Source organism: Hemibagrus wyckioides, linkage group LG25 (assembly GCF_019097595.1).
Source record: "Hemibagrus wyckioides isolate EC202008001 linkage group LG25, SWU_Hwy_1.0, whole genome shotgun sequence".
Lineage (NCBI taxonomy): Eukaryota > Metazoa > Chordata > Actinopteri > Siluriformes > Bagridae > Hemibagrus > Hemibagrus wyckioides.
Window position 1 is genome coordinate 11376846 of NC_080734.1, and position 24783 is coordinate 11401628.

General features: G+C 37.9%; 1 protein-coding gene across 1 annotated transcript in view; it reads left to right on the forward strand.

The window, feature by feature from the left end:
- Nucleotides 1-24783, forward strand: part of ryr3 (ryanodine receptor 3) — a 79953-nt gene that overhangs the window by 51332 nt on the left and 3838 nt on the right. The window contains exons 50-95 of the mRNA XM_058379720.1: nucleotides 487-627; nucleotides 987-1150; nucleotides 2034-2112; nucleotides 2216-2305; nucleotides 2396-2542; nucleotides 2630-2692; nucleotides 3269-3344; nucleotides 3427-3550; nucleotides 3708-3823; nucleotides 4540-4607; nucleotides 4737-4858; nucleotides 4974-5023; nucleotides 5124-5184; nucleotides 6115-6353; nucleotides 6634-6715; nucleotides 6802-6932; nucleotides 7308-7625; nucleotides 8387-8627; nucleotides 8877-8964; nucleotides 9054-9146; nucleotides 9969-10139; nucleotides 10858-10917; nucleotides 11005-11139; nucleotides 11280-11392; nucleotides 12287-12383; nucleotides 15117-15229; nucleotides 15344-15395; nucleotides 15501-15557; nucleotides 16069-16168; nucleotides 16293-16372; nucleotides 16468-16544; nucleotides 16629-16702; nucleotides 19660-19677; nucleotides 20479-20559; nucleotides 20764-20852; nucleotides 20939-21067; nucleotides 21237-21341; nucleotides 21448-21529; nucleotides 21615-22909; nucleotides 23268-23305; nucleotides 23439-23607; nucleotides 23739-23825; nucleotides 23923-24120; nucleotides 24257-24387; nucleotides 24476-24518; nucleotides 24603-24730. Of these exons, the coding sequence (XP_058235703.1) occupies nucleotides 487-627; nucleotides 987-1150; nucleotides 2034-2112; nucleotides 2216-2305; nucleotides 2396-2542; nucleotides 2630-2692; nucleotides 3269-3344; nucleotides 3427-3550; nucleotides 3708-3823; nucleotides 4540-4607; nucleotides 4737-4858; nucleotides 4974-5023; nucleotides 5124-5184; nucleotides 6115-6353; nucleotides 6634-6715; nucleotides 6802-6932; nucleotides 7308-7625; nucleotides 8387-8627; nucleotides 8877-8964; nucleotides 9054-9146; nucleotides 9969-10139; nucleotides 10858-10917; nucleotides 11005-11139; nucleotides 11280-11392; nucleotides 12287-12383; nucleotides 15117-15229; nucleotides 15344-15395; nucleotides 15501-15557; nucleotides 16069-16168; nucleotides 16293-16372; nucleotides 16468-16544; nucleotides 16629-16702; nucleotides 19660-19677; nucleotides 20479-20559; nucleotides 20764-20852; nucleotides 20939-21067; nucleotides 21237-21341; nucleotides 21448-21529; nucleotides 21615-22909; nucleotides 23268-23305; nucleotides 23439-23607; nucleotides 23739-23825; nucleotides 23923-24120; nucleotides 24257-24387; nucleotides 24476-24518; nucleotides 24603-24730 (6215 nt within the window). The remainder of the gene's footprint in view (nucleotides 1-486; nucleotides 628-986; nucleotides 1151-2033; nucleotides 2113-2215; nucleotides 2306-2395; nucleotides 2543-2629; nucleotides 2693-3268; nucleotides 3345-3426; nucleotides 3551-3707; nucleotides 3824-4539; nucleotides 4608-4736; nucleotides 4859-4973; nucleotides 5024-5123; nucleotides 5185-6114; nucleotides 6354-6633; nucleotides 6716-6801; nucleotides 6933-7307; nucleotides 7626-8386; nucleotides 8628-8876; nucleotides 8965-9053; nucleotides 9147-9968; nucleotides 10140-10857; nucleotides 10918-11004; nucleotides 11140-11279; nucleotides 11393-12286; nucleotides 12384-15116; nucleotides 15230-15343; nucleotides 15396-15500; nucleotides 15558-16068; nucleotides 16169-16292; nucleotides 16373-16467; nucleotides 16545-16628; nucleotides 16703-19659; nucleotides 19678-20478; nucleotides 20560-20763; nucleotides 20853-20938; nucleotides 21068-21236; nucleotides 21342-21447; nucleotides 21530-21614; nucleotides 22910-23267; nucleotides 23306-23438; nucleotides 23608-23738; nucleotides 23826-23922; nucleotides 24121-24256; nucleotides 24388-24475; nucleotides 24519-24602; nucleotides 24731-24783) is intronic.

The following is a 24783-nucleotide window of genomic DNA, read 5'->3' on the forward strand; positions in this document are numbered from 1 at the left end:
AAAAAATAAAAAAGAAATTGAATGCTTTAAATGTGGGCCATACATTATGTTGTGCTTTTGACATGGGAAGGCAAACGTAATATTCCTGCTGCTCATGTAGGTGACGTATTAAAGACACTGTTTTTAGACATTCGCAAATCATACATACCTTGTAATTATGGTTCATCTAGATGGATTGGATGGCTAGATAGATGGATTTATCTAGATGGTTTCTGGTGAAGCATGTAATTGCTAAATGATTTATACAAATATTGTCAAGTCAAAATGACAATGGGAACAAGACTAGATTTTCTAGTAAATTACTAAGACTTTGACTGCTAGCCATACCTACATACCTAAGGTTTTCACCATAGAAAATCCAAAAAAATCTTCTTGTAAATACAGTATGATAAAATTCTACTCAGTTTGGTGCTATACGAATAAATAATATGATGCTGCTATGTATATATATATATTAGTTTCGTAACATGCATTTTTTTGTTGTAGCTTTTGACCAATCACTATGAACAGAACTGGAAATATTACTGCCTGCCCTCAGGCCTGGGCAGTTATGGCATGGCATCTGAGGAGGAGCTTCACCTCACCACCAAACTCTTCTGGGGTCTTTTTGATGCTCTCTCTCAGAAGGTAGTAAACAGTTCATCAGCTAATCAAATGGTGTCATTAATGTACAATGGGAACATTGTTCCTTATTTATTTAAAAGCTAAACCTATACATCACTTTTCAGTTTTGAAATGTTTGCTTTTATTTCAAAAAGTTTTGAAGCCAGGCCTGAGCTGTATGCTGAGAATCACTGATATGTTCTGCTATTATGATTTATATCTGTAAAAATGTTGTTAAATCATACAAGCACACACAACATGTTTGCCTCCAAGGAGTCCATGTGCTCACTCAGCCTTTATCCCTGCTTACTATTCATAGCATGGGACAGCACAGCTGCACAGCACGCCTTACAATGCCTCTCCTTCTATAATCTCTCCTGCAGAAATATGATGCAGAGCTTTTCAAAATGGCTATGATGTGCTTGAGTGCCATCGGTGGAGCCCTCCCACCTGATTATGTAGACATGAGCCCAGCCACCACTCTGGTAAAGCAGGTCTCTGTGGATGCTCAAGGAAACTTTGATCCCAAGCCTATCAACACTGCCAAGTAAGCACTGAACAGTTCTAGTGAATTTACCTGGAATTCTAAGTCACTCATCTGAGCGCCCTCATTAGCATGAAGTAACATGAACAGAATCCAAATACAGATTGTACAATATATTCATACATTATAAATGCACAGTCTTACCTGCAGAACAACTGGAGTGTAACAACAGAAGCAGTGTGACAGCATGAGATGTTTTACAGCATGAATCTGCAAATTGGTGCATTTAGATAGATAGATAGATAGATAGATAGATAGATAGATAGATAGATAGATAGATAGATAGATAGATAGATAGATAGATAGATAGATAGATAGACAGATAGATAGAAGGTACATAGTGTACAGTTTGTAGTACAGCGAGTAATGTCAGTGAGTGTAAAGCGAGTAATGTCAGCACTGACAAACCCCCCCCCCATCCCCCCCGGAGTGGAATTAAAGAGTTGCATGGCATAGGACCGACCTCCTCAGTCTGTCAGTGGAGCAGGGCATTGACAGGAACCTGTCACTGTAGCTGCTCCTCTGTCTGGATATGATGCTGTGCAGTGGATGCAGTGGATTGTCCATGACTGACAGGAGCCTACTTTATGTTGTAGTGTACAATACTGGCCTGAATAACAATCATATTCAGTGAGATTTTTACAGAAAGCAATTTGTAATGCATTGTGGGAAGCCTGTAAATGGAAATGAGTAGATATGTGCATGTTTGTTTTTCAGGGATTCATGAATTTAGTGTTGTATTAATTTGAATCTGAATTTGAAATATATTGTGGCAACAAATTTAGAGTTATAGGATTATTTTAAAATTGAATCCCACCTGTTTCCATTATTTATAAGAATGCATATATTTCTCTCAAATATGTTTAAAATTACTTTTTATATTCAGCATCTCACTGCCTGAAAAACTGGATTACATTGCCAACAAGTATGCTGAGCATTGCCATGAGAAATGGTCTTCTGAGAAGGTAAGTTAATAACTGTTCACGGTAAAACATTTGAGCGTTTTCACGTACATAAATAAACACCCAGTGTATTACACATATGATCTGATGTTATGCCATCTGACAGTTTGCTCTAGGCTGGACTGCAGGTGAGAAAGTAGATGAACAAGCCAAAACCCACCCTCTACTGAAGCCATATAAAGCACTGAGTGAGAAGGTAGCTGCAGATTTCTATATTCAGTGCAAAGCAATTATTCACAGAGATGATTATGTGGTAAATTCTCTTTATCTGGTGGACTTGGTTTAGGAGAGGGAAACCTACCGCTATCCTGTGAAGGAATCTCTGAAGAGCATGCTGGCAATGAGCTGGACCATCGAAAGGACCAAAGAAGGGGATGCCATGTTCCAACAGCGTGAGGCTGAGAAACAGCTTAAGACCTCAGAGGCTTCTCAGGTAGGAAGACTTAAGATCCAACGAAGCAAAAAAAATTTTTTTTATATATATTTATGATGTTTTTGTTCATTATTTGTTCTTTTAAAGGGTGAGGGATTTCATCCAGCTCCTGTGGATTTGGAAAATGTAACTTTGTCTAGAGAGCTACAGGTATTTTTTATTTTTTTTTAGTCCATATTATTTGCTTAGTCACTAGCATGAATTAAAAAACAGATAAGAATGATGGTAATGTAAAGATTTTTATGCCTTCTTATACTGTAAGAACTGCCAGTTTCCACTTTATATTTTCCACTTCATTCTGGACTGTTTTAACAGGATTCATTTGCTTAGAAACATTTTTCATTTAAATTAAAGAAATAAATAAATCTTGGCCACATACATTTGCAAAAAATAAAAAGAAAGCACTTGACCTATGACAGACTTTTGTATTTCTTAGATATGATCTATTGACAAAAATATGTGCTCCTGTTTGCTGTTATGATAAATTCCACTCTCTGGGAAGGCTTTCCACTAGATATTGAAATTTGGCTGTAGTGATTTATGCTTATTCAGGACGTGATGGACAGTTGTACACGAACTTTTGGACATATAAGGAGTGTACATATCAATTGTGCACTGTAAATATAAGAAATACTTATTTAGTTAATTCTACTTATACTGTACGGATATGTATAAGATTGAATGCAATGGATTTAATGGACATGTGCTACTCAACACTGTCTGCAGAGTATGGTAGAGGCTGTAGCAGAGAATTACCATAATATCTGGGCGAAGAAAAAGAAATTGGAACTAAGCAGCAAAGGTAGGACAAGTCTTTTTTAAAGACTTACTTGTACTGTATAATGTTGCAAAATTCACCACATAAGTTGTGTTTCTATATGCAGGAGGAGGGACTCATCCACTGCTGGTACCCTACGACACACTGACAGCGAAGGAGAAGTTCAGAGACAGAGAAAAAGCTCAGGAGCTCTTCAAATTCCTGCAGTTTAACGGATATGCAATAAGCAGGTACATGCGTTTCTGCAAGATTTTCATTTTTCATGTGTCCATCTTTTGAGTATTTTGTGTAAAGGATTTAAGTGCTTTGGCTTGGACACTCCTTACAATAATGATGCATACTAGCTATCACTTGTATTGTTCATCCACTGATGATTGTTTTTACTAGAGGTTTGAAGGACTTGGAACATGATTCTTCCTCTATGGAAAAGAGGATTGCTTACAAGTTCCTGAAGAGGCTGCTGAGTTACGTAGACTCGGCGCAGGAATTCATAGCCCATCTGGGTGAGTTAAAATAAAGAACATATGTAAAAATCCAGATGTAGTTATCTATGTATATTATACATAATTTAAGTGATAATCATTATTCCCTGAATGATTACTGCAAACAAGAATTTAGACACACTATCCCAAACTGAGAAATGAACTTAAACTTAAAAACCTTACATAAAACTCACATGTCGAATTTTGGTAATAAACATTTAAAAAGTACACTAATTACACACTAATAATGAATATCTTAATTTGAGACAAACATTAGAGAATATCATATTAATACAGAAGCATTTCCAACACTGAATCAATACAGTAAAAGCTACGTTGGCTTTATCAAAGGATTTGTGCTGGCCACACAGCATGAGGCAGCCACCGATGGGGCTTAAATTCGAACACAATCACAATCCCTCTGAAAAAGCACATCTTTCATCTCTTCAGGGACAAACTCTACAGATATCAGTTATATACAGTAAACAAAATATAGACAGATCGTCAGCTCCAAATACGTTTGGCTTGAGAAGCTATGAAGCAGTTCTACAATGTTTTCATATAAATGTTGACTGATCGTCCCAACAAGTGAACAAGTGCCCTTCGTAGGTTTGTAAGAAATGTTAAAATTATTGTCTGGGGTAATTGTACACATTCCACAGAACTGCAAATGTATTAGACAGCATTTCTTTAGACCATCTTATTTGAGCATTTATTTCTTTACAAAACCTTTACAGAGGCTATGGCTACCAGTGGAAAAACTGACAAATCACCTCATGAGCAAGAGATAAAGTTCTTTGCAAAGGTAATTGGAGGTGTAACACCTTTGAACACAACATGTTAATTTATTTCTAGCCACTGATCATGCATACAGTATGCATTTCACTTGCTGTAACAAGTGAATATAATCATTTGTAATGTTTGTTTACTGCAGGTTCTGCTGCCGTTGCTTGACCAGTACTTTAAGAATCATTGCCTTTACTTCCTGTCTTCTCCCAGCATCAACCTGAGCAGCAGTGGTTATGCCTCTAACAAAGAGAAGGAGATGATCACGAGGTTTAGTTTATTATGTGCACACAACATTATCTGTTAATAAGATGACGAGCTCGTTAGAAGTTAGTAGAAGTGCTCATATTCTGATTGCTGTCTTTGATCTTCTATTTTCTCACAGTCTCTTCTATAAGCTGGCTTCTTTGGTTAGACATAGGATTTCTCTGTTTGGTAAGGCCAAACACGGCTTGATCGTTATTCACAGTTTGATCATCATAATAAGTCCTTCTAACTTTTAACATATCTAACTTCAATGACTCTACTCTGTCAGGAAGTGACTCTGCTACGATGGTGAGCTGTCTGCACATCCTGGCACATTCACTGGACTTTAGGTAAGAACACATACACACTGATACACTGCTTTGTGGCCCAGATATATGAAATGCAGATACATTGAAGCAATTTTACTAAAGTTCATGATTTCAATTTGACAAATAAATCTATGTAAATGATTGCTGTTGTAGCAGAAAATGAAATTATACTCACAATTATTAAGTCAGCATTAAAATCCTGAGTGCTTAGTTCTTGAGCAAAAGCCCTTAACCCTGAATTGCTCAGTTGAAATAAATAAAGAAAGAAAGACAGAAAGAAAGAAAGAAAGAAAGAAAGAAAGAAAGAAAGAAAAGGGATAAAAAGTTTCTGGATGAGGTTGTCTGCCAAATACTGTAAATGTACTGATTATCACAGTAATGCTAATTTAATTGAACAGAAGCCTTGTATACATTTAAATACATACATTTAAATTAAATACAGATTGACAGCTTTTTTTAAGACCAACATTATTTTATATTAATACATATCATTAATTTGGCCAGCACACTTATCCAGAGCAGTTTACATTTTATCTTATTTTTTAACTGAGCAGTTCACCTTGTTCAAGGTGTCAGCAGTGGGAGTTTGGTGGTCCTGGGATTTGAACTCATAACCTTCCAATCAGTAATCCAACATTTTAACCAATGAGCTACCACCTTCGGAAGCAACACATTTTGTGTTTGACCTGTGAATCTTTAAATGTAATTAGGACAGCTTCTAGTTCATGGTAACTAGGTTAGATCTTTTTAATGCTAAAACAGGGCTGCACAGTGGGCAGCTTACAGCTCCAGAGTTGCTGGTTTGATCCAGAGCTCAGGTTACTGTCTGTGTGAAGATCTCACAGGTTCTCTTGATCATCATGATTTTAACGTTTTTATAATTCTCTAAGAGCACTGCATGGAATATGAGTTTGTTGGGCTGATGACATGCATGGTCTCCTTTTTTTCCAGGACAGTGATGAAGTCTGGTTCAGAGTTGGTGAAGGCTGGAGTCAGGACGTTCTTTGAAAATGCTGCAGAAGACTTGGAGAAGACTATGGAGAACCTAAAGCTGGGCAAACTGGGCCAATCTCGTACCCAGATGAAAGGAGTGGCTCAGATCATCAACTACACCTCAGTGGCACTGCTGCCCATTCTTACTGCTCTCTTTCAGCACATCACTGAGCACCAGTTTGGGGCAGACTTGTTGTGTAAGTCGACAGTCAGTCACTTTCATAAATGAGCAGCTGCAAAAATGAAACAAGTGATACTGACATACTGACAGGACAACCATTACCTGCATTAAACCCTGTCAGAAAAAAGTTCCTTAGGCTCATTTAAATGATATTTCTCTATTATTATGTATCTCTAACTAAAGGTACAATAGACTTTCCCTTAATGTAGCACCACAGTGATAAGCTTTTGTACCATAAACCACAGTTTCAGTGTCTTTTTAAAAATGGGATCTTTTTTTATGTTGCTGCTTTTCAGTGGATGATGTCCAACTGTCCTGCTATCGAATTCTGACCAGCCTGTACTCCCTGGGAACTGGCAAAAACATCTATGTTGAAAAGTAATGCACTTTTCTGATTGCTTTATTGAGCCGGTTGTTCACTTGTTTCTTTGAGTTATTCATGTCTGAGTTCTGCATTTAAACAGGCAGCTTCCTGTGCTGGGAGAATGCTTGGCTACTCTGGTGGGAGCCATGCCTGTAGCTTTCCTGGAGCCTCATCTGAACATGCACAACCCACGCTCTGTCTTCAATACCAAGACACCACGAGAGAGAGCAAGTGAGTGCGTGTAGTATTATAGTAAATGTATATTCCTTGGTACTAACTGTGGCATACTGGGAACACCTCACAAAAGCTGGCGTTTTGAAGTCTCTCAGATCCTTAGGCTTGCCCATTTTTCCTGCTTCAGACATGCCAACTTTGAGACCTGACTGTTCACTTAATCATATAATAATAATCTATAATAGAGAGATTATCTATGAAAGATAATCTATGCTTCACTTCACCTCTCAGGGATTTTAATGTTAGAACTGATCGGTGTATATAGTTTAGATTTATTTATTTTTTTAAATAACTCATTCAAATGAATCCTTTGTTGATTCCTGTATTATTATTATTATTATCATTACAATGTTGGACCTGATCTGCTTCTAGTTCTGAGCATGCCTGACACTGTGGAGGAGATGTGTCCTGAGATGCCACGTCTGGATGGCCTGATGAAAGACATCCACGACATCTCAGAGTCTGGGGCTCGCTACACGGAGATGCCACATGTCATCGAGGTCATCTTGCCCTTGCTGTGTAACTATCTTTCTTACTGGTGGGAAAAGGGCCCTGAGAACTCCCCAAGTCACGATAGCTGCTGTACCACTGTCACCTCTGAGCACCTCAGCCTCATCCTGGGCAACATCCTCAAGATCCTCAACAACAACCTGGGTATAGACGAAGCCTCCTGGATGAAGAGGCTTGCAGGTGAGTGTTATTTCAATAAAAACCTAATTAATAAGGATTATTTTGCTTATTTTTATGGCTTAAATCATACTAAAATTTTTCACAGAAAATCAAACTGCAGGCAAAAATGGAAACACATGCATCAACATACTGCAGTGTATTCATCAAAATCTTTTTTTGCATAAAAATCATTCTTTTTCAATTAGATTGATGGCTAGTTTAATGACTGGACTGGCTCAGGGCCAGGGAAATGAAAGAGAGAATAAAATATAGACAAGTAGCTTATGAGAATTATTATGATTATAAGAATCTGACTTGAAGGCAATCAATGATTTATACACAACTAGGAAATAAAGACTACAACATTAGTGACTTCAGGCTACACACAGGGGTTACTGAGGTTCATGAGAACCAACAATGCAATGATTTATAAAGTGTGTATCAATATACAGAGGTTATAACTATCATTATTAAAATAAATTTTTGTTAGATTTGTTTCTCCTGTAAGTGCTTATTTCACGTCAGTATTCTCAGGTGGAAGTGGTGTTAAGTTTTCATTATTTCCAGTTTGTCATTTCTGGCATCAAAATAACAGTTTCAGATTATTTTCTAGTAAAATGATACAGCAGTATAGTGAAAGGAACATGTTTTTTCTATCTTTATCAAATGCATTTATACATTCATTGCCACAAAACGGAAACATTTTGAGTTTCATAACGGCAGAATGTGCAGGAACAGGTTTTGTGTAAAATATTAAATTGTCCGGTTCTCTTCTTGAACAGTGTACACACAGCCAATCATTAGCAAGGCAGGAGCAGACCTCTTACGAACTCACTTCCTCCCCACCCTGGAGAAGCTGAAGAAGAAGACAGTGAAGATTGTGGCTGAGGAGGAGATGATAAGGTCTGAAAGCAAGGCTGACACCCAGGAGGCCGAGCTACAGATCCTGGATGAGTTCGCTGTCCTCTGCAGAGACCTGTACGCTTTTTACCCCATGCTCATTCGCTACGTGGACAATAACAGGTATCAACACTGTTCAATGGACTAAGCACTGAATCAAACTCAAATCCCACAAGATAAAAAATCCAGCTCAAGCTCCTTCAAACTGGGTACTTATAAGAATAAGTGAAATATGGTCTTTCATATTTTCTGTATGAGCATCAACAAAACAATTTTTAGAAGAACTTTAACTTATACCTATTAATGATTAAAAATGGAAGAAGAAGAATTCTCATTTGGGAACATATTATCATAATCTTCTCCTCTACCCAGGTCTAAATGGCTGAAGAAACCAAATGCAGATTCAACAGAACTCTTCAACATGGTGGCAGAGATTTTCATACTCTGGTGTAAATCTCATGTAAGATATAAATATGAGGTTGGAAAAAAAAATTTGTGTGTGTGTGTAATTTACATATTTTCACAACAATGTTTGCCTTTTACACACAGAATTTCAAAAGGGAAGAACAAAACTTTGTGGTGCAAAATGAAATCAACAACCTTGCCTTCCTCACTGGAGACAGCAAGACCAAGATGTCAAAGGTGAGAGTGAGCGTTTAACCTCCTAATCCAGTCATCTGCCATGAAGGAGTCAGAAACTTTTCACTGTCTTCATACAGCGTTTTACCTGCCTTTCAGAAACCTGTAATTATACTTGTACCTATAATTATTTGTCTGCATTCTTCATGTCAAAGCTTAAAATATATTCCGCATTGCTTGAACTTTGCCTAGGAGGATTTAATTGCTTTGTGTTTCCAGTGTTTCCTCACACTCATTCTGACATCTGTGTTTTTTTCCAAAGGTTTTTTTTTTATGTAAAATTGAATTATTATTCATGTTCTCTTTTTGTATGTGTGAACTAGTGTATCTCTACTGATATATAAAAAAAAAAGTCATGAGATAGTAACTATCTGCACTGCTATATAACTTTTTTTCTCTTTTTAATAACGTCTTTAAATTTTCTTTCATAAATTCTTTACATTTTATGAACTCTGTAGAATTTAGGGCTGATTATTTGTATTTATGTGTATTAACCAAGTGACTGTCCCAAATGTTGTGTAAAATTGTTCAGGCAGTTTTGTTTCTTTTATTTTTAAATCCGCTCTTTTTTAATATTAGGAGTTAGAAATGTACATACAGTATCAGAAATCCCGTATGCATAAGTTATAATGTTTTGATTAAATCCAGGTAAAATGATATGATACCATTAACAAAACTGATAGAATACAGGATGCTAAAGCGTATCAAACTGAAAAAAATGGCACATGAAGTGAACATTCTAGCGGCGGGTAAAAATGCAGGTGAAACTGAGAGTACATGAAGCCATAAAAAAAAAGCATACTGTGTTTGTGTGACCTGTTGCAGTCAGGAGGTCAGGACCAGGAGAGAAGAGGGAAGAAGAGGAAAAGAGAATTGTACTCTATTCAAACATCCTTAATAGTGGCAGCACACAAGAAACTGCTGCCTATCGGCCTCAACATGTGCACGGCTGGAGACCAGGAGCTCATCTCTCTGGCTAAGATCCGCTACAGTCTGGTGAGCGTGACTTTAATTGTACTCAACCCACATTATCTTAATACACTAAACTGAATTCAGCGATTTTGAATTCTCAAATCCGATTGGTCAGAAAGTGTTAAGAAATGATCCGTAACAGCAGCGCTGGCAGTGGAGCCAGCTGTAATTCAGTTGGTTTGTATTAATGTTCTCATTGTAATGCATTATAATTTTCATAGCTCTGCAGCTCATTTACAGGGGGTTATATGGAGGACAGTCTATATAATCTAGGGCTAATTATATATGGATTAAACCTGTTCTGATATTTAACTAAGAAGATATTTAATTAAAAGACAATTATGTAATGAAAAGTCTCAGGTGTCAGTACTTTGTAAGAGTCAGTAAGCTTTCCACCATGGGAAGGTCTTCGGGAGTTTCTCAGTAGCATGACAAGCTGCTAGAGAGAGGCTGATGACCGTTTATAGCTGCTGTGTTGTATATGATAACATGAAATAATTTCTCATGGATGTTTCATAACATTAAATGTAACTATAAATGCCAAAAAAGCATTATATGTGGAATTAAATTTGTAATCGTTGCCAAATTTCTGTAGTATAAGAGAAATAAAGCGCTGCGGCATGTGCTGATATTGGAAACCGCCCTGGCGTTGAACCTACAGCACACTTTGTAGTGATTTATGCTTCATACATATCATACCTCGATTTTAGAAAGCAAATCATGAGTGTTCTGACTTCTGCAGAAAGACACAGATGACGAGGTGAAAGATCATCTTAAACAGAACCTACATCTTCAACAGAAGGCAAGTTACATATAATAAAGCTATGAACATAACATACAAATGATAATGGCATTAGTTGATTACAGTAGCCGTCTGTCCATGCTGCAGACAGAGGATCCGGCAGTGCAGTGGCAGCTAAACCTCTATAAGGATGTGGAGGTGAAGAGTGAGGAGCCTCTAAATACTGACCACATTATCGAGAAGATCCAAGGCATCTCAGCTGCCGTTTTCCATCTTGAGCAGGTTAGAAGCACACTGACCTACTACAGCAAACACTATCATTTTGCTGAATACTCAAAGCCTCAAATGCGAATCCCAATACCAAATCTCAAATTCCAAACACTCAGCTTCAGTCCTCACACTGGATTTATTTATCCCCTCAGGTGGAGCAGCCTCTCAGGTGTAAAAAACTGGTATGGCAGAAGCAGCTGTCCAAACAGCGCAAGCGTGCAGTGGTTGCCTGTTTCCGCATGGCACCTCTGTACAACCTCCCTAGGTGAGTGCTGAAGGATCTTCATGAATTGTTTATTATCAACAGAGATGTGAGTTGTATCATGTTATATATAGAGGTAGATTATATGCTATAAGCTTCCTTGATTTTGACCTATGTGGCTTACCCTTCGTCATCTGTTTACTTTAGTATAAACGCTAAATTGTTGTGTTTGCTCTTGTTATTTCTAGTTCTCTTTCCTATTCCAAACCATGTTTAACATCTTGTTTGACAGAGTGAAATATCCAGTATTTCAGTATAATCCATTCCATACACCTTTCCTATTAGCTCTAAAACATTTTTCCTCTTTGTTGTCTTTATAATACACTTTAGATTCAAAAATAATAATTACTTCCTGAATGGCTATGGGTACGTTTGGCTGGAAAAGTTGTACCAAACCTCCAGCTTTGACGGTCTGTTCTCCATGCTAACGGTAAAGTGAGCCTAAAAGACCTCATGATTCCAACATCTTCCTTCAGTCCATTTTCCAGCCTAAGGATTAAGCACAAACATTCAATTTTTTACTGCATTCTGAATGGTCACCTTCCAGTGCCGTCCTTTACTGCCACATTAATAAAGTTATTAACCTAGGAGAATAATCTTCTTTCCAAATATTTGATATGGTGAGTATTTAGGCAAAGCAGCTTGTTGCAATAATTGTAGGATTGGATCAGAAAAACCAGAAAAACTCCTTGACTAATTTTCACTTAACATTTGAACTGTGCTGATTTCCTAGGTGTACCTCAGTCAGTTATTGAGGTGGCCAGTCAGATGAGGCCATGGGCTGTACATCTCTCTCACTCCCTTCCAGAATGCATTCCCTTTTCCTTGTCCCATTTTCCCCCTTCCTTTTCCCCTGCCTCTATCCTTCCTAACCTCCCTCTCCCCCTGAATCTTCAGGCATCGCTCAATTAACCTCTTCCTCACGGGCTATCAGAAACTTTGGATAGTAGCAGAGCAGTACTCCTTTGAGGAGAAGCTAGTGCAGGACCTGGCAGTAAGTACTGGGCCAGCCTTGGCGCTGCCCTGTGTGCCGTGTGTGCCCGCTGGCGCCCTCTCTGTCACTGTTTGCCCTGTGGCCAGCACCTTGCCCGCTGAAATGCGGCAGCGCGTCCCTGCTCGCCTCACGTCTTCGTCCTGGCCCGTGTTTGGCTCAGCTGGTTGTGTGCGCAGCCGACAGGCCCTGCATGAGTTTGGGCTGAGCCTGAGGCCGCATAGAGCAGTGTATCTCAGCGCAGCAGTGGTAAGAGGGGCAGGTCTGCCCTGTGACACTCTGCCTCTCTGTTTGGGTGTCGTCTTTCCTTTCCTAAGTCTCGTACTGTAAGTTGTGAGAGTCGGTGGCATGTTCACCTCATCTAGAAAATCATGTCTCTGTGTAGGTGCAGGCAGTACAGTTGCTATAAATGGCAAACAAGTGTTGAATGAAAACTCCAGCATTTTACTATCTGTCATGTACCTGTGAATACCACTGGCAAGGATTTTTGACCTGTTTGCCTGTACTAAACAAATGGTAAATTTTATTTCTTCCTTTTTTTTTCATAATACACAAGGCAGTTTATAGGGTAGTCAATGAATGTTTATATAGAGCAGGTATTATAGATTAAAATAAGCACAGATTAATTAAAAAAAAAATTAAAAAATTATTAATGACCATATTCTGAATTGTATTAGCCATGCATAGAATTTTATATTATAAAAGGCATGCATAGAATTTTTTTTTATTAAAAAAAAAATATACAAAAGAGTTAACTTGAGTTTAAGTGAAGCAAATGAGTGTTTTCTATTCCTCAAAACCTGGGAGCAATTTTATTTTATTTTATTTTATTTTATTTTATTTTATTTTATTTGTCATTTTTTAACAAGAGAGCACATCATTTTAACAATTTTTTTTTCTAAATAATCTCTTGCTTTTATGATACATCATATTACATCAGACAAAATATCCTGATATTTTGGGGTTTTTTTCACTTTAATAGAAAAGTGTACTGTAGAGGTCTAGATTCTTTGAAACAACCCCGTCTCAGACATACATCATGCATAGACTGAATGGGGAGCCAGGAAAATTGACTTGAGCTCATACATTAACCTGACTCTTGATGTACATTACATGTACATACATTAAGCTCACTTTATTTCTAAATATTATACTAAATCATATATAATCTGTATAATTAGTTTTTCAAAGCTAGGTTATTCATGTATTAACTAATCAGTGCAGCTCAGAATAAACACATCAGTTTGACTGGATTGTACCTGCGTGTTTACATATCCAGACCCGTGATTTATTGTATTGTTTAGTGTTCCAAAGTTGGTTAAATATAGATATAGACAAATTTAGTAAAAACGTCTCTTATGACTTTCAACTATTCTATCATTTTTCACTTCTAACTCGAAAACGTGCCTCTTGTTATTTGTTCTTTTCTTACTATAAATGTCAAAAATTAATGTCAGTGGTAATCACACACAATACAGAAGCAGTGGATAGAAATTTGGTGGGGGAAAAAGCTGGAGTATTCCTTTAAACATGGTTCTGATTTATAAACTAGCTATTCTACAGCTAGGGCACTTTAAGTAAAACAGGCACGATAACAGTATCAAGCTCAAGCATTACCCAAACAGCCAAATAAACGTGTGAGTACAGCCTATTATTTAACAAACGTATCAGCAAAATGGTTTAATTTTATGAAAAAAAGAAAAAAAACAGATTTTCCGTTATCACTACGCTTCACTGAACACGCACTGCACTGCCATTTTCATTAATGTATGAGAACATAATGATGCATGTCTTTCATGAGCCTGGTCATTGATACTTTAACGGTATCATCCCCTGGACATAGTCCTGGAGCATCACATCAGGCAATGGCCATGCTCTTTTCTGGCATGTCACCTAAACAAGTGCTTCTCAACTCTGGCCTTAGAGCTACACAAAACTAGATTTAGACCCTATTTACTGTAAACCTGGTCATTTATCCCTGTTTAAGATTTTAACCACATAGACATTTGTTTTCATGCAAGTGGAAAATCATAGACAATATGCATAATGACATTCATTGAAAGTTTTTTTTTTTGTAGATTTAGTGGATTTATATCTGTCACAATCTTGATATTCAAGACAAATGAAATGGCCAGGGCTAAAATGAATCTTTAGCACATATTAATAATTAAAGAACGATTATTTTTTGATCAGAATCAGTGCTTATGATGTGCTATAAGAATATCAGAGCATTCCATATGTCCAGAGATGAGAGACACTATTTTAAATAACATTTCATTGTGCCATCATGTGGAAGTGGAAATTAAAACTGCATGTGAGTTACGTGTGAAGCTGGTCTCAGCTGAAGAGTGACCTAAAGCATGAGTATAGTGAGTGTAGTGACAGTAGAGGGCAGGTGCCTTGTTTTAAATGAATGGTTGAAATGTATCCAGTGAAATGCTCAGAAAGCCTGAGAAAAACAAACACTGTACAAATCAAGTTAGAGGAAGCCAGTATTCTGATATCTGCTAGAATGTGCTCATTGTCTTTGTGTGTTTGTATTCAAAGCTTAAACCTCTGGATTTGCTCCGTGACAGTATAGCGAGTGAGTCAGTGGATTCTCACAGTGTCTGAGTGAGAGACTGTTGTAAGAGAGAAGTGAAAGTGTCTTAAGTGTTGTCGTTAGTGAAGAATGAGAGTGTGCATGCCTGAAATGTGGGCTGAAGGTTTGCGTGACTTCTGTGGCTCTGCCTGCAGAAAACCCCCATGGCTGTGGAAAAGGAAGAGGAGGAAGCAGAGGCTGAGGTTCAGCCGGATCCTCTGAACCAGCTCATCCTCCACTTCAGTCATAATGCCCTGACTGAGAGAAGGTCCCACAACATTCGCCACATGCATAAACCACAACTCTTAATATCATATTCAAACAAGGATGGTTAAGTTAACCATCATTACTAACATAATGTTTTTTTCTCTCTGTTCTCTAGTGTCCAGGAAGTAGATCCATTGTATATAGCATATGCAGATATGATGGCAAAGGTATTTCTACCGCTCTGTTGTGATTATACACTGAAAGATTTTCACTGAACAGTACTCACAAGTGGCAAAACAAGGCAGTGATGAAGTGAAATGATTCCTTCACAGAGCTGTGCTGAGGATGAAGAAGAGGAGGAGGAGGAAGGAAAAGAAAAGACATTTGAGGTCTGTGTGTGAAATCAAATTCCTTTATTTATGCAAAGAACACAAAAAGACAGGAATGTAATGTTTCACTGTCAAAGAAATCAGGCATGGATGCCGCATGGCTGAAATCCTATTACTGTGCTGTCTAGAGTGATTAAAGTCCTAGGTTTTGCAACATACTTCCCAGAGCTTGGCACTAACACCTGGCCACTTGTCAAATGCAGGTAAAATTCAGCTGCCCAAACAAGCCAACATTTTATCACGACTGTTAAGAGTTATAGATTTTATATTAATAAGGTAGAAAAAAAGGTCATTGTGGTTGTTTCTAATTTTATGAACATGCAGTAGCTCAAGTCAATTATGGTTAAAGGTCTAGTTTAGCAGAAATATAAACATGCATTCAGGTTTCAGTGTCCATGCCATGTTTTTTTTCTTTGTTTTTATTTTTGTCCACACAGAACAAATGAATAATTTTAGTTGCACTGATTCATTTGTATTCCATAAATGTGTGCATGCATGTTTACAATCGCAGGAAAAGGAGATGGAGAAGCAGAAAATTCTGTATCAGCAGGCCAGGCTGCATGCTCGAGGAGCAGCTGAGATGGTACTCCAGATGATCAGTGCAAGCAAGGGTAAATAAATCTTCCACCTTCCCTTCTGCTCTCAAACTATCTGATGTTCCTATATTCACAATTAGGCTTGACTATTTTGCTTAAAGGTATGTAGAAATAGTGCAGGCTTGCTGTTTTGTTTCAGGGCGTCTTGGCCCGATGGTGAGGTATACTCTCAAACTGGGTATCTCTATTCTCAATGGAGGCAACGTAGTTGTTCAGCAGGTACAATGCAATTCATGGCAAATTGATCCGTTTTTATTTAGAGCGAAACAATTTATTTGAGTCTTAAGCCATTATTTTCCATTTTCTATGTTTAGAAAATGCTGGACTACCTGAAAGAAAAAAGAGATGCTGGGTTTTTCAAAAGTTTATCTGGACTGATGCTGTCCTGCAGGTATGTAAGATTTATGAGCCTGCTTTCCCTGGTTTTACTTCACAGTGTTTTATCGTACGTTGCTTATTATATTGCATTCTTCAGTGTGCTGGATCTGAATGCATTTGAGAGACAGAAGAAGGCAGAGAGCCTTGGAATGGTGACAGAAGAAGGATCGAGTAAGTCAATGCCATTTAGCCAGCTTGAATATAAATTCTTTCCGGGTGCACAGGCGCACTTGCTTATGCCTATTTAGTTTGTTTTCAGGGTTTGGGCTACAAATATGTTATAGAATCATGACATATTTGGGTGTTTCTATTTAGAGTGTTTACTGAAATAAGAAAGCAGGAGCGACTCAACACCATAGGTTTTGGTGGGACTGGACAACATTAATAATGAAAATATCTAAAACTTTGAGAAAAAAATTTGAGAGGCTGTCGCACTTGAGGCTACTGTATTATGGTATAGATTACTATGAACTGCTGTGGATAGGCAGGGGAGATTTTACAAGAACCTGAACTAACTATTGAAATATATACACCAGTTTCAATGAGGGAACGGAAAGATGCAGCCTGGTCTTAAAGCCAGTGCCCCCAAGCACAGAGGAAGAACCAAACAAAAAGGTCAAATAGGACCGTCAAACTGAACAAATCTGATGTAATCCTGATACCTAATTGTTTAATTTTCCTTATTTAGCTTGTGGATTTTTCAGCTTTGATTTGATTACTATATGACTGTTTTATTCAATCCTGATGTTATGATGATATAAGAGATAATTGGCACAATTACACATCAACACCCTTGCTAATTTCATAGCTAGCTAGAAAACAGTGTCAGTTAATCTTGGTAATCACATTCTGTCTGATCAGGTGAAAGGACTGAAAACTATAAACTATAGAATAGACAGTGTGCATTTTGCTTATCTTCAAATGGATTTTTAAAAAGAAATTCAGCTTTATTCGATGCAGCAATTTTGGTTGATGTTGCCGTTTCCACAGTGAGCGAGGAAAAACAGTCATTAACTGCCCTATATGTTGCTCGGTCAACGACCAGGGTCACTGTGATTTCTGCTCCAGAAGGCCTCTCATAGTACTTGATGTGGCTTCCATTTTTGACCATTAATTCCATTGATAACTCTACTAAGCTCAGTGGGGCAGTAAGTATGCTGCCTCACAATTGGGTAACAACTAGACACTTTTAAAATTGAAAACATTCAGCAGAATTTAAAAAGTATGGGGTTGTGAATGTGGTCTTTAAGAAGATTAATATTTGTTGAAAGGCTTTTGTTGAGATATATGCCCCACCTGCCCCTATGGACAAGCCGCTACTGGTTACAAGGAACTTCTAACATGCCTGAAGGTATACCAGAAGATGATTCACGTTGAATACAAAATACAAAATTATATCAAAATCAATATTCAGTGTGTTTGTATTTTAAAAATACAGGGTGAATGTATACATTAAAAAATACAGGGTGTATGTATACAGTATTCTGTTCTCTTGACTCAGAGAGAGTCAGGTAATACATGTTGAGAGAGAATTTAAGGCTGTGTTTTATTATATGCACTAAGTACTCTGTCTAAATAGCACATCCAACTGTATTTAGGCTTACGTCTTTATTGTTCACATTGGTATGGCTCTCAGAGTTACTTATATCTTACTATGATTGTCTGATCAAGCAGCAGTAGCTGTGCATCACCAGTTTTGTGGTGTTACTGCACTCATTTGGTGGTACCATGAACAACAGAATGAAGTAGACATATAAAACTTCAGCTTGCTAACTAAAATGTAAGCTCTGGTTGAAGGGGAAATGGTTGCTCCGCTATAATCTCCCAGCGCACTGCATGCACCAGACCAGAGGGTGAATGTACAGGCTTTACCTAAGACACTACTTATCTCAAGGACTGAAAGATAAAGCTAGCCTGCTAACTCTAGCTAGAATAATAGAGTATGAAATAAAACTGTAATGTCTGGTAGTTTCCAATGATTGTGGTAGTTTCCAGTGTTCCAATGCTGTATTCGTAGCGTTTTTTGTTATCTTTATTTTTCTTCACCCTGTCATAAAACTTTGCCATGAGCCAGATTTGTGTTTGCATTTTAGCTATACCTCACAGCAGGTGATTTAACAAAGCAAAGGGTTTGAAATATTCACTACTGCTTGATATAACCGAGTTGTAAATTCACATATACAAAGATATTCATCAACCTCTTCTTCTATGATTTAACCACATCAGTTCTGAAAGATGATCTTTGGCTCTTCAGCTGTGTTTGTTTACACACTCACTCTCCCTGTTTACTGATCCCCTGGCGGCTCCTGCTGGTCACTGTGCAGTCAGATTCTTGTTGATGCATGGTGATTTGGTGAAAATATATGTGCGTTAAGATAATTTGGTGAAAACGTATAAGATAAGTGTGTGATGCCTACATACGGATTTCCCCCAAATTCTCACACAACACCTCTGACCCAGGACTGATTCTGAAATTCTACAGGATTCTACAGAAGATTTTCTTTTTTTTTTTTTCTCATGATCATGTTTTTATTCCCTAACAATTTCTAACACACTGTAGCTAATGGGAAATAGCTACACACCCATTTAGAATAAACAAAGGATAAAGTAAAAGTGGGAAAAGTTCCTGAGGTTTCTAAATCTTGCTGAAATGCAGTGATTTTAAGGTTGCTCATCGATATATTTTTATTTTTTTGCATTAAATATTATGGACAAAAGTTTGTAAGGAAAACAGTGAAGGATGTCATATGACTTGATATCAGTAGGATTTTTACAGACTATAGCTATATATTACAAACAAAAGATAATGTTAGTTGCACAATGAGTTCTTTAACTCATCACTAAATCAACTAAACTAACAACAAATCTAACTGTATTACAGCTTAATGAAGCATAATATGCCATGTGCTGATCTGCTCTGTGCTGCTGTAAGCAATTAACCTGACCCGCTTTCCATCAAACACCTCTCTAATCTCCTCCTAATCTAACGTAACATTTACATTAACTGCATGCTCTTTAATTAGAGACGGTCACATTCTCTCATTTTTGTCTAAATTTCAGTGTCTTCTTCTTTGCTTATGTCTGCTTTCTTTGTGTGTCTTCTATCATTTTATATTCTTGGATGCCAGTCAACGTGAGTGAGCGGGGTAAATACAGTTTAGCTACTCCTCATTTCGCTTTGCTCTCACTTCGCATGGAACCATTTAAAAATCATTTTTTTTCTTGAACTTTTATCTCCATTGACCTGGATGTGCTCTTAACTCATAAACTGTCCTGCAGAGATTCATGCATGATGATCATACAGAATGACGCTAAAGGGCCAGGCAATAAAACTATATAACTTTATCTTGGCACTAAACTAAAATGTGTTCATTGGCTGAATCCAGCCTGGTTAACATTACTAAGCACTTATTTTCACAGCGCATTCTTGTAGATTAACGCTCAATTCCAGGTCAAATTCAGTCCAACGTTACGAAATGAACAGTGAGCTTTTTAAAAGTTGCGAATCTGGGGCCTATTTCACACAGCTGGTTTTGCGTATACTTTCACAAATATGACACAGTATGCTGAATATAACAGTGTATCAACACTTTTCCTTCCGAATTTGGCATATACATGCAATAAAGGGAAATGATGCATTGGAATATTTCTTTAGCCGTTTGATCCACCATCACTGAGACGTACACTGTGTGATACTTGTGAAAGAAACCTTGCTAACCCCAGCTTTTAGAAAACTCTTTCAGTTGTGCGTATTAATCTCCAAGCAGTTCTTTCTCTCGTCAGCTCTTTGGATGCAGTTGCAAACCTGCAATCTAAAGTTCCTTATTTTGGGGCTGTGAGGTTACTGTGAAGCAACTGATCATGCTTGCTTGACACTCATGGTGGAAGCTATTAGCTTTCAACATGGTTCACTAACTATTTCCATCTTTGTTTTCCACTGTTCCAAGGTTCCAAAGTACTACAAAATGATGAATTTACAAAGGATTTATTTCGGTTTTTGCAGCTGTTATGTGAGGGCCATAATGATGGTAAGACTTTAGTATTGGATTCATATCATACTGAGCTTCCATGCAGTAATGTTTTCTTTAATCAAATATTTTTGTAATTTGAGTAACACTAATGATATCTTTATATTAATGGTGTATTTGTTCTGCCGACTCTGTCTTGATCGCATCTTAATAAGAAAGCTCTTCATCAGAATGCCTCATTATTATTCTTTAAACACTCCACAGATTTCCAAAACTTCCTGCGAACTCAAACAGGAAATACAACCACAGTCAATATAATTATTAGCACAGTGGACTACCTCCTACGTTTGCAGGTATCAGGCACATATAAATAAAAAGATCTAAACATAATAGCATTTCAACACTACACTGATGTAACACAAAATGTTTTGGTTTCCAGGAATCCATAAGTGATTTCTACTGGTATTACTCTGGGAAAGATATCATTGATGAGCATGGACAGCTAAACTTCTCCCAAGCCTTGGCAGTAGCAAAACAGATCTTCAATTCACTCACTGAGTACATTCAGGTATCCACCAATCAACTGCAAGGATGCTGGGCAGAGAATTAAGAGTGTGTTGAAAACTGTTATCTTGGAATGCTTTCAAATTAGAAGTGCTGTAGTTTCTGTGGAGAAAACACAGCTCTTCAACTGGTTCTTTTGCATTGTGGGTGGTAATTGTTCTTTCTTTTTGCAGGGTCCTTGTATTGGGAACCAGCAGAGTCTGGCACACAGTAGGCTGTGGGATGCTGTAGTTGGATTCCTGCACGTTTTTGCCAACATGCAAATGAAACTATCACAGGTAATCCCACACATACACTCCAATACATTCAACTGGCATTCTGAATTTTCACACTTATCAGTAATTTTTCATACTGGAAACAAACTCTCATTTTGGATTTGTACAGGACTCTAGCCAGATTGAGCTGTTAAAAGAATTAATGGATTTGCAGAAGGATATGGTGGTCATGATGTTGTCACTTTTGGAGGGTAGGCACTCTTTGACATCTCTTTATGGAACAAGTCATATAACAAAACAAACTTATATAATGAGTACTGAAATTCTTGTTGCCAGGTAACGTGGTGAATGGCACAATTGGGAAGCAGATGGTCGACACATTAGTGGAGTCTTCAAGTAACGTTGAAATGATCCTTAAATTCTTCGATATGTTCCTCAAGCTAAAGGATCTTACTACCTCTGATAACTTTAAAGAGTATGACCCTGAAGGGAAGGGAATTATTTCTAAGAAGGAGTTCCAGAAGTCAATGGAAAGCCAAAAGCAGTACACACAATCTGAGATCGAGTTTCTTCTCTCTTGTGCTGAGGCTGATGAAAACGACATGTTTAACTACATGGAATTTGTGGAACGCTTCCACGAGCCAGCAAAGGATATTGGCTTCAATGTGGCCGTGCTGCTCACCAATCTGTCTGAGCATATGCCCCATGATTCGCGCCTCAGCACCTTCCTGGACCTGGCTGAGAGTGTACTGAGTTACTTTGAGCCCTATTTGGGCCGTATCGAGATCATGGGCGGTGCCAAGCGGATTGAACGCGTCTACTTTGAGATCAGTGAATCTAGTAGAGAGCAGTGGGAGAAGCCTCAGGTGAAAGAGTCCAAGAGGCAGTTCATCTTTGACATGGTCAATGAGGGCAGTGAAAGTGAGAAGATGGAACTGTTTGTAAACTTCTGTGAAGACACCATTTTTGAGATGCAGCTGGCTTCCCAGATATCCGAGTCAGGACCTGTAGAACGCCCCGAAGAGGAGGAGGAACAGCACAGTCTGTTGGAGGATCTGTCCGAAGAGGAAGATCAGTCCCTTGAGTCTGCTTCAGCCTTTACTATTGCCTGTGCTTCTGTGAAGAAAAAAGTATCCAACTTCCGTCAAATGCTGACCATTAAGAATATGCGTAAACAGTTCAAGAAGTTTAAAAAACTGACTATTAAGGAAATGATCACAGGGTTCTTTTCATTCTTCTGGATGCTTTTCACTGGGTTCTTTAAAGGCATTTTTAGCCTGATCTTTGGATTCTTCCATATAATCTGGTCCTCAATGTTTGGAGGAGGCCTTGTTGAAGGTGCTAAAAACATGAAGGTAACGGACATCTTGGGCAACATGCCAGATCCTACTCAGTTTGGAATACATGGCGATGTCACAGAGCCAGAGAAAGCAGAGAATGGTGAAATAGTGGTATCTACAGAAATGGTACAGATGGCTGGCACAGTGGACAAACTCGAACCTGATGCCATCATAGATCTAATAAGTCCACCAACTAAACGAGAGGGAAAGCATGGACATGAGCCTGGACTTGGGGATGTCTCAGAGATTACAACAGAAGCCAGCCCTCGTGTTGAAAAGAAGAAGCGCCAGGTGTGCATTTCCTCAAGAGATATAGAAAACACATGTTATTGTTCAGTCATTTTCACATACTGCTGTGTAAAAATGTTAAAAAAAATAGGGGCACTTGGTGAAATATTAAAATGTTTGGCCTGTAGTTAGAATCCTGACAGTGTGTCTACAAGTCAATAGAGCATAATTTGGGATGGGAAGGTCAGATATTGTGACATTAGACATTGATCATAAGTGTGCTCATGAATACATTCATTCATTAATTTATTCATCTTCGGTAAACTTTATCCTGGTCAGGGTTGTGAATCACAATACAACATTTAATCACACCTAGGATTCACTTTAAGTAACAGAAAATATTGTTTTGTGCTTTACACAGAAAGCTGCACCAGAGGAGTCTGAACCTGAGAAAGCTGAGTAAGTCTTAAAGACCTCCTGTGTACTGTGATTTTACCTTACTTTGATAATATAAATGTAAAACCATTACAAATAATAAAAAAATGTAAAGTTAAACTAACTGTAAATACGTATTGGATCTTCGAATTAACAGCACAGAGACTCATGAAAAAGAAGATAAAGCCAAAGAGGAAAAGCCTGAAGAGCCAGTTGTGGAGGAGACGCCAGTGCCAAGAAAACGCCATGGCCCAACCAAGGAGGAACCTCCTGCGTTAATGACCACCTTCTTTGCTGGACTTGAAGTCTATAAGACCAAGATGCTGGTAAGTGATTAATATAAGACATTTAAATGAACTGAAATGAATTTTATCCACATCTTACTGCATGGAAATATTTAGTACATGCTGTTTGTTGCTAAAACTGAACCATTCACTTCTTATTAAATACTTTCCAGAACTACTTGGCTCGTAATTTCTACAACCTTCGGATGTTGGCACTGTTTGTGGCATTCGCAATTAACTTCATCCTGCTCTTCTACAAGGTTTGTTTCATATTGCTTTGGTTTTAAGAATTAGTATGTATATAGTTTTGGAAATTGTATGAAAATCATTAATTCACTTAATTCACTTGTATTGTAGGTGACTGGTGAAGCTGAGGATGAGGATGAGGAGGAGTCCTGGGGTGGCAGTGATGACGATGATGATGATGAAGACAGCGATATGGAATTCTACGTACTTCAGGAGAGCACTGGCTATATGGCTCCCACTCTGACTTTCTTAGCTATACTGCATACAATTATTTCTCTCCTTTGTGTGGTGGGATATTATTGCCTCAAGGTATATCATTTCCTTGTACTTCTTCACAATACCACATCACATCTGAGGGAAAAAATTGAATTAAATTCTGAAAAAAAAGCAATGTGTCATAATAATTGTGATTATTATTATCATTATCATAATAATCTTGTTTTAGGTTCCTTTGGTGGTGTTTAAGCGAGAGAAAGAGATCGCAAGGAAGCTTGAGTTTGATGGATTGTACATCACCGAGCAGCCATCTGATGATGATATCAAGGGTCAATGGGATCGCTTGGTTATTGCCACTCCGTAGGGCCCAATTAAAAACATTTTCAAATAAACATTGTCAAATGTTTAAGGATTTTTTATTGTTACAAATTATTCTCTTTCCTTTCAGGTCTTTCCCCAATAATTACTGGGACAAATTTGTCAAGAGGAAGGTATAGCACAGATAATCTTCAGTAAATATCTCTGCTCACATGATGTGTTTTTATGTCCTCTGACTCCTGCTCAAACATCTCCAGGTCATCAATAAATACGGAGATTTGTATGGAGCTGAGCGTATTGCTGAACTCCTCGGACTGGATAAGAGTGCACTTGACTTTGATCCTACTGAGGAAGCTGTGGTCAAGGAGGCTTCTCTGTTGTCCTGGTGAGCTTGAATAGACAAAATACACAGAGTAAAATAAACTGAAGAAGGTTTAC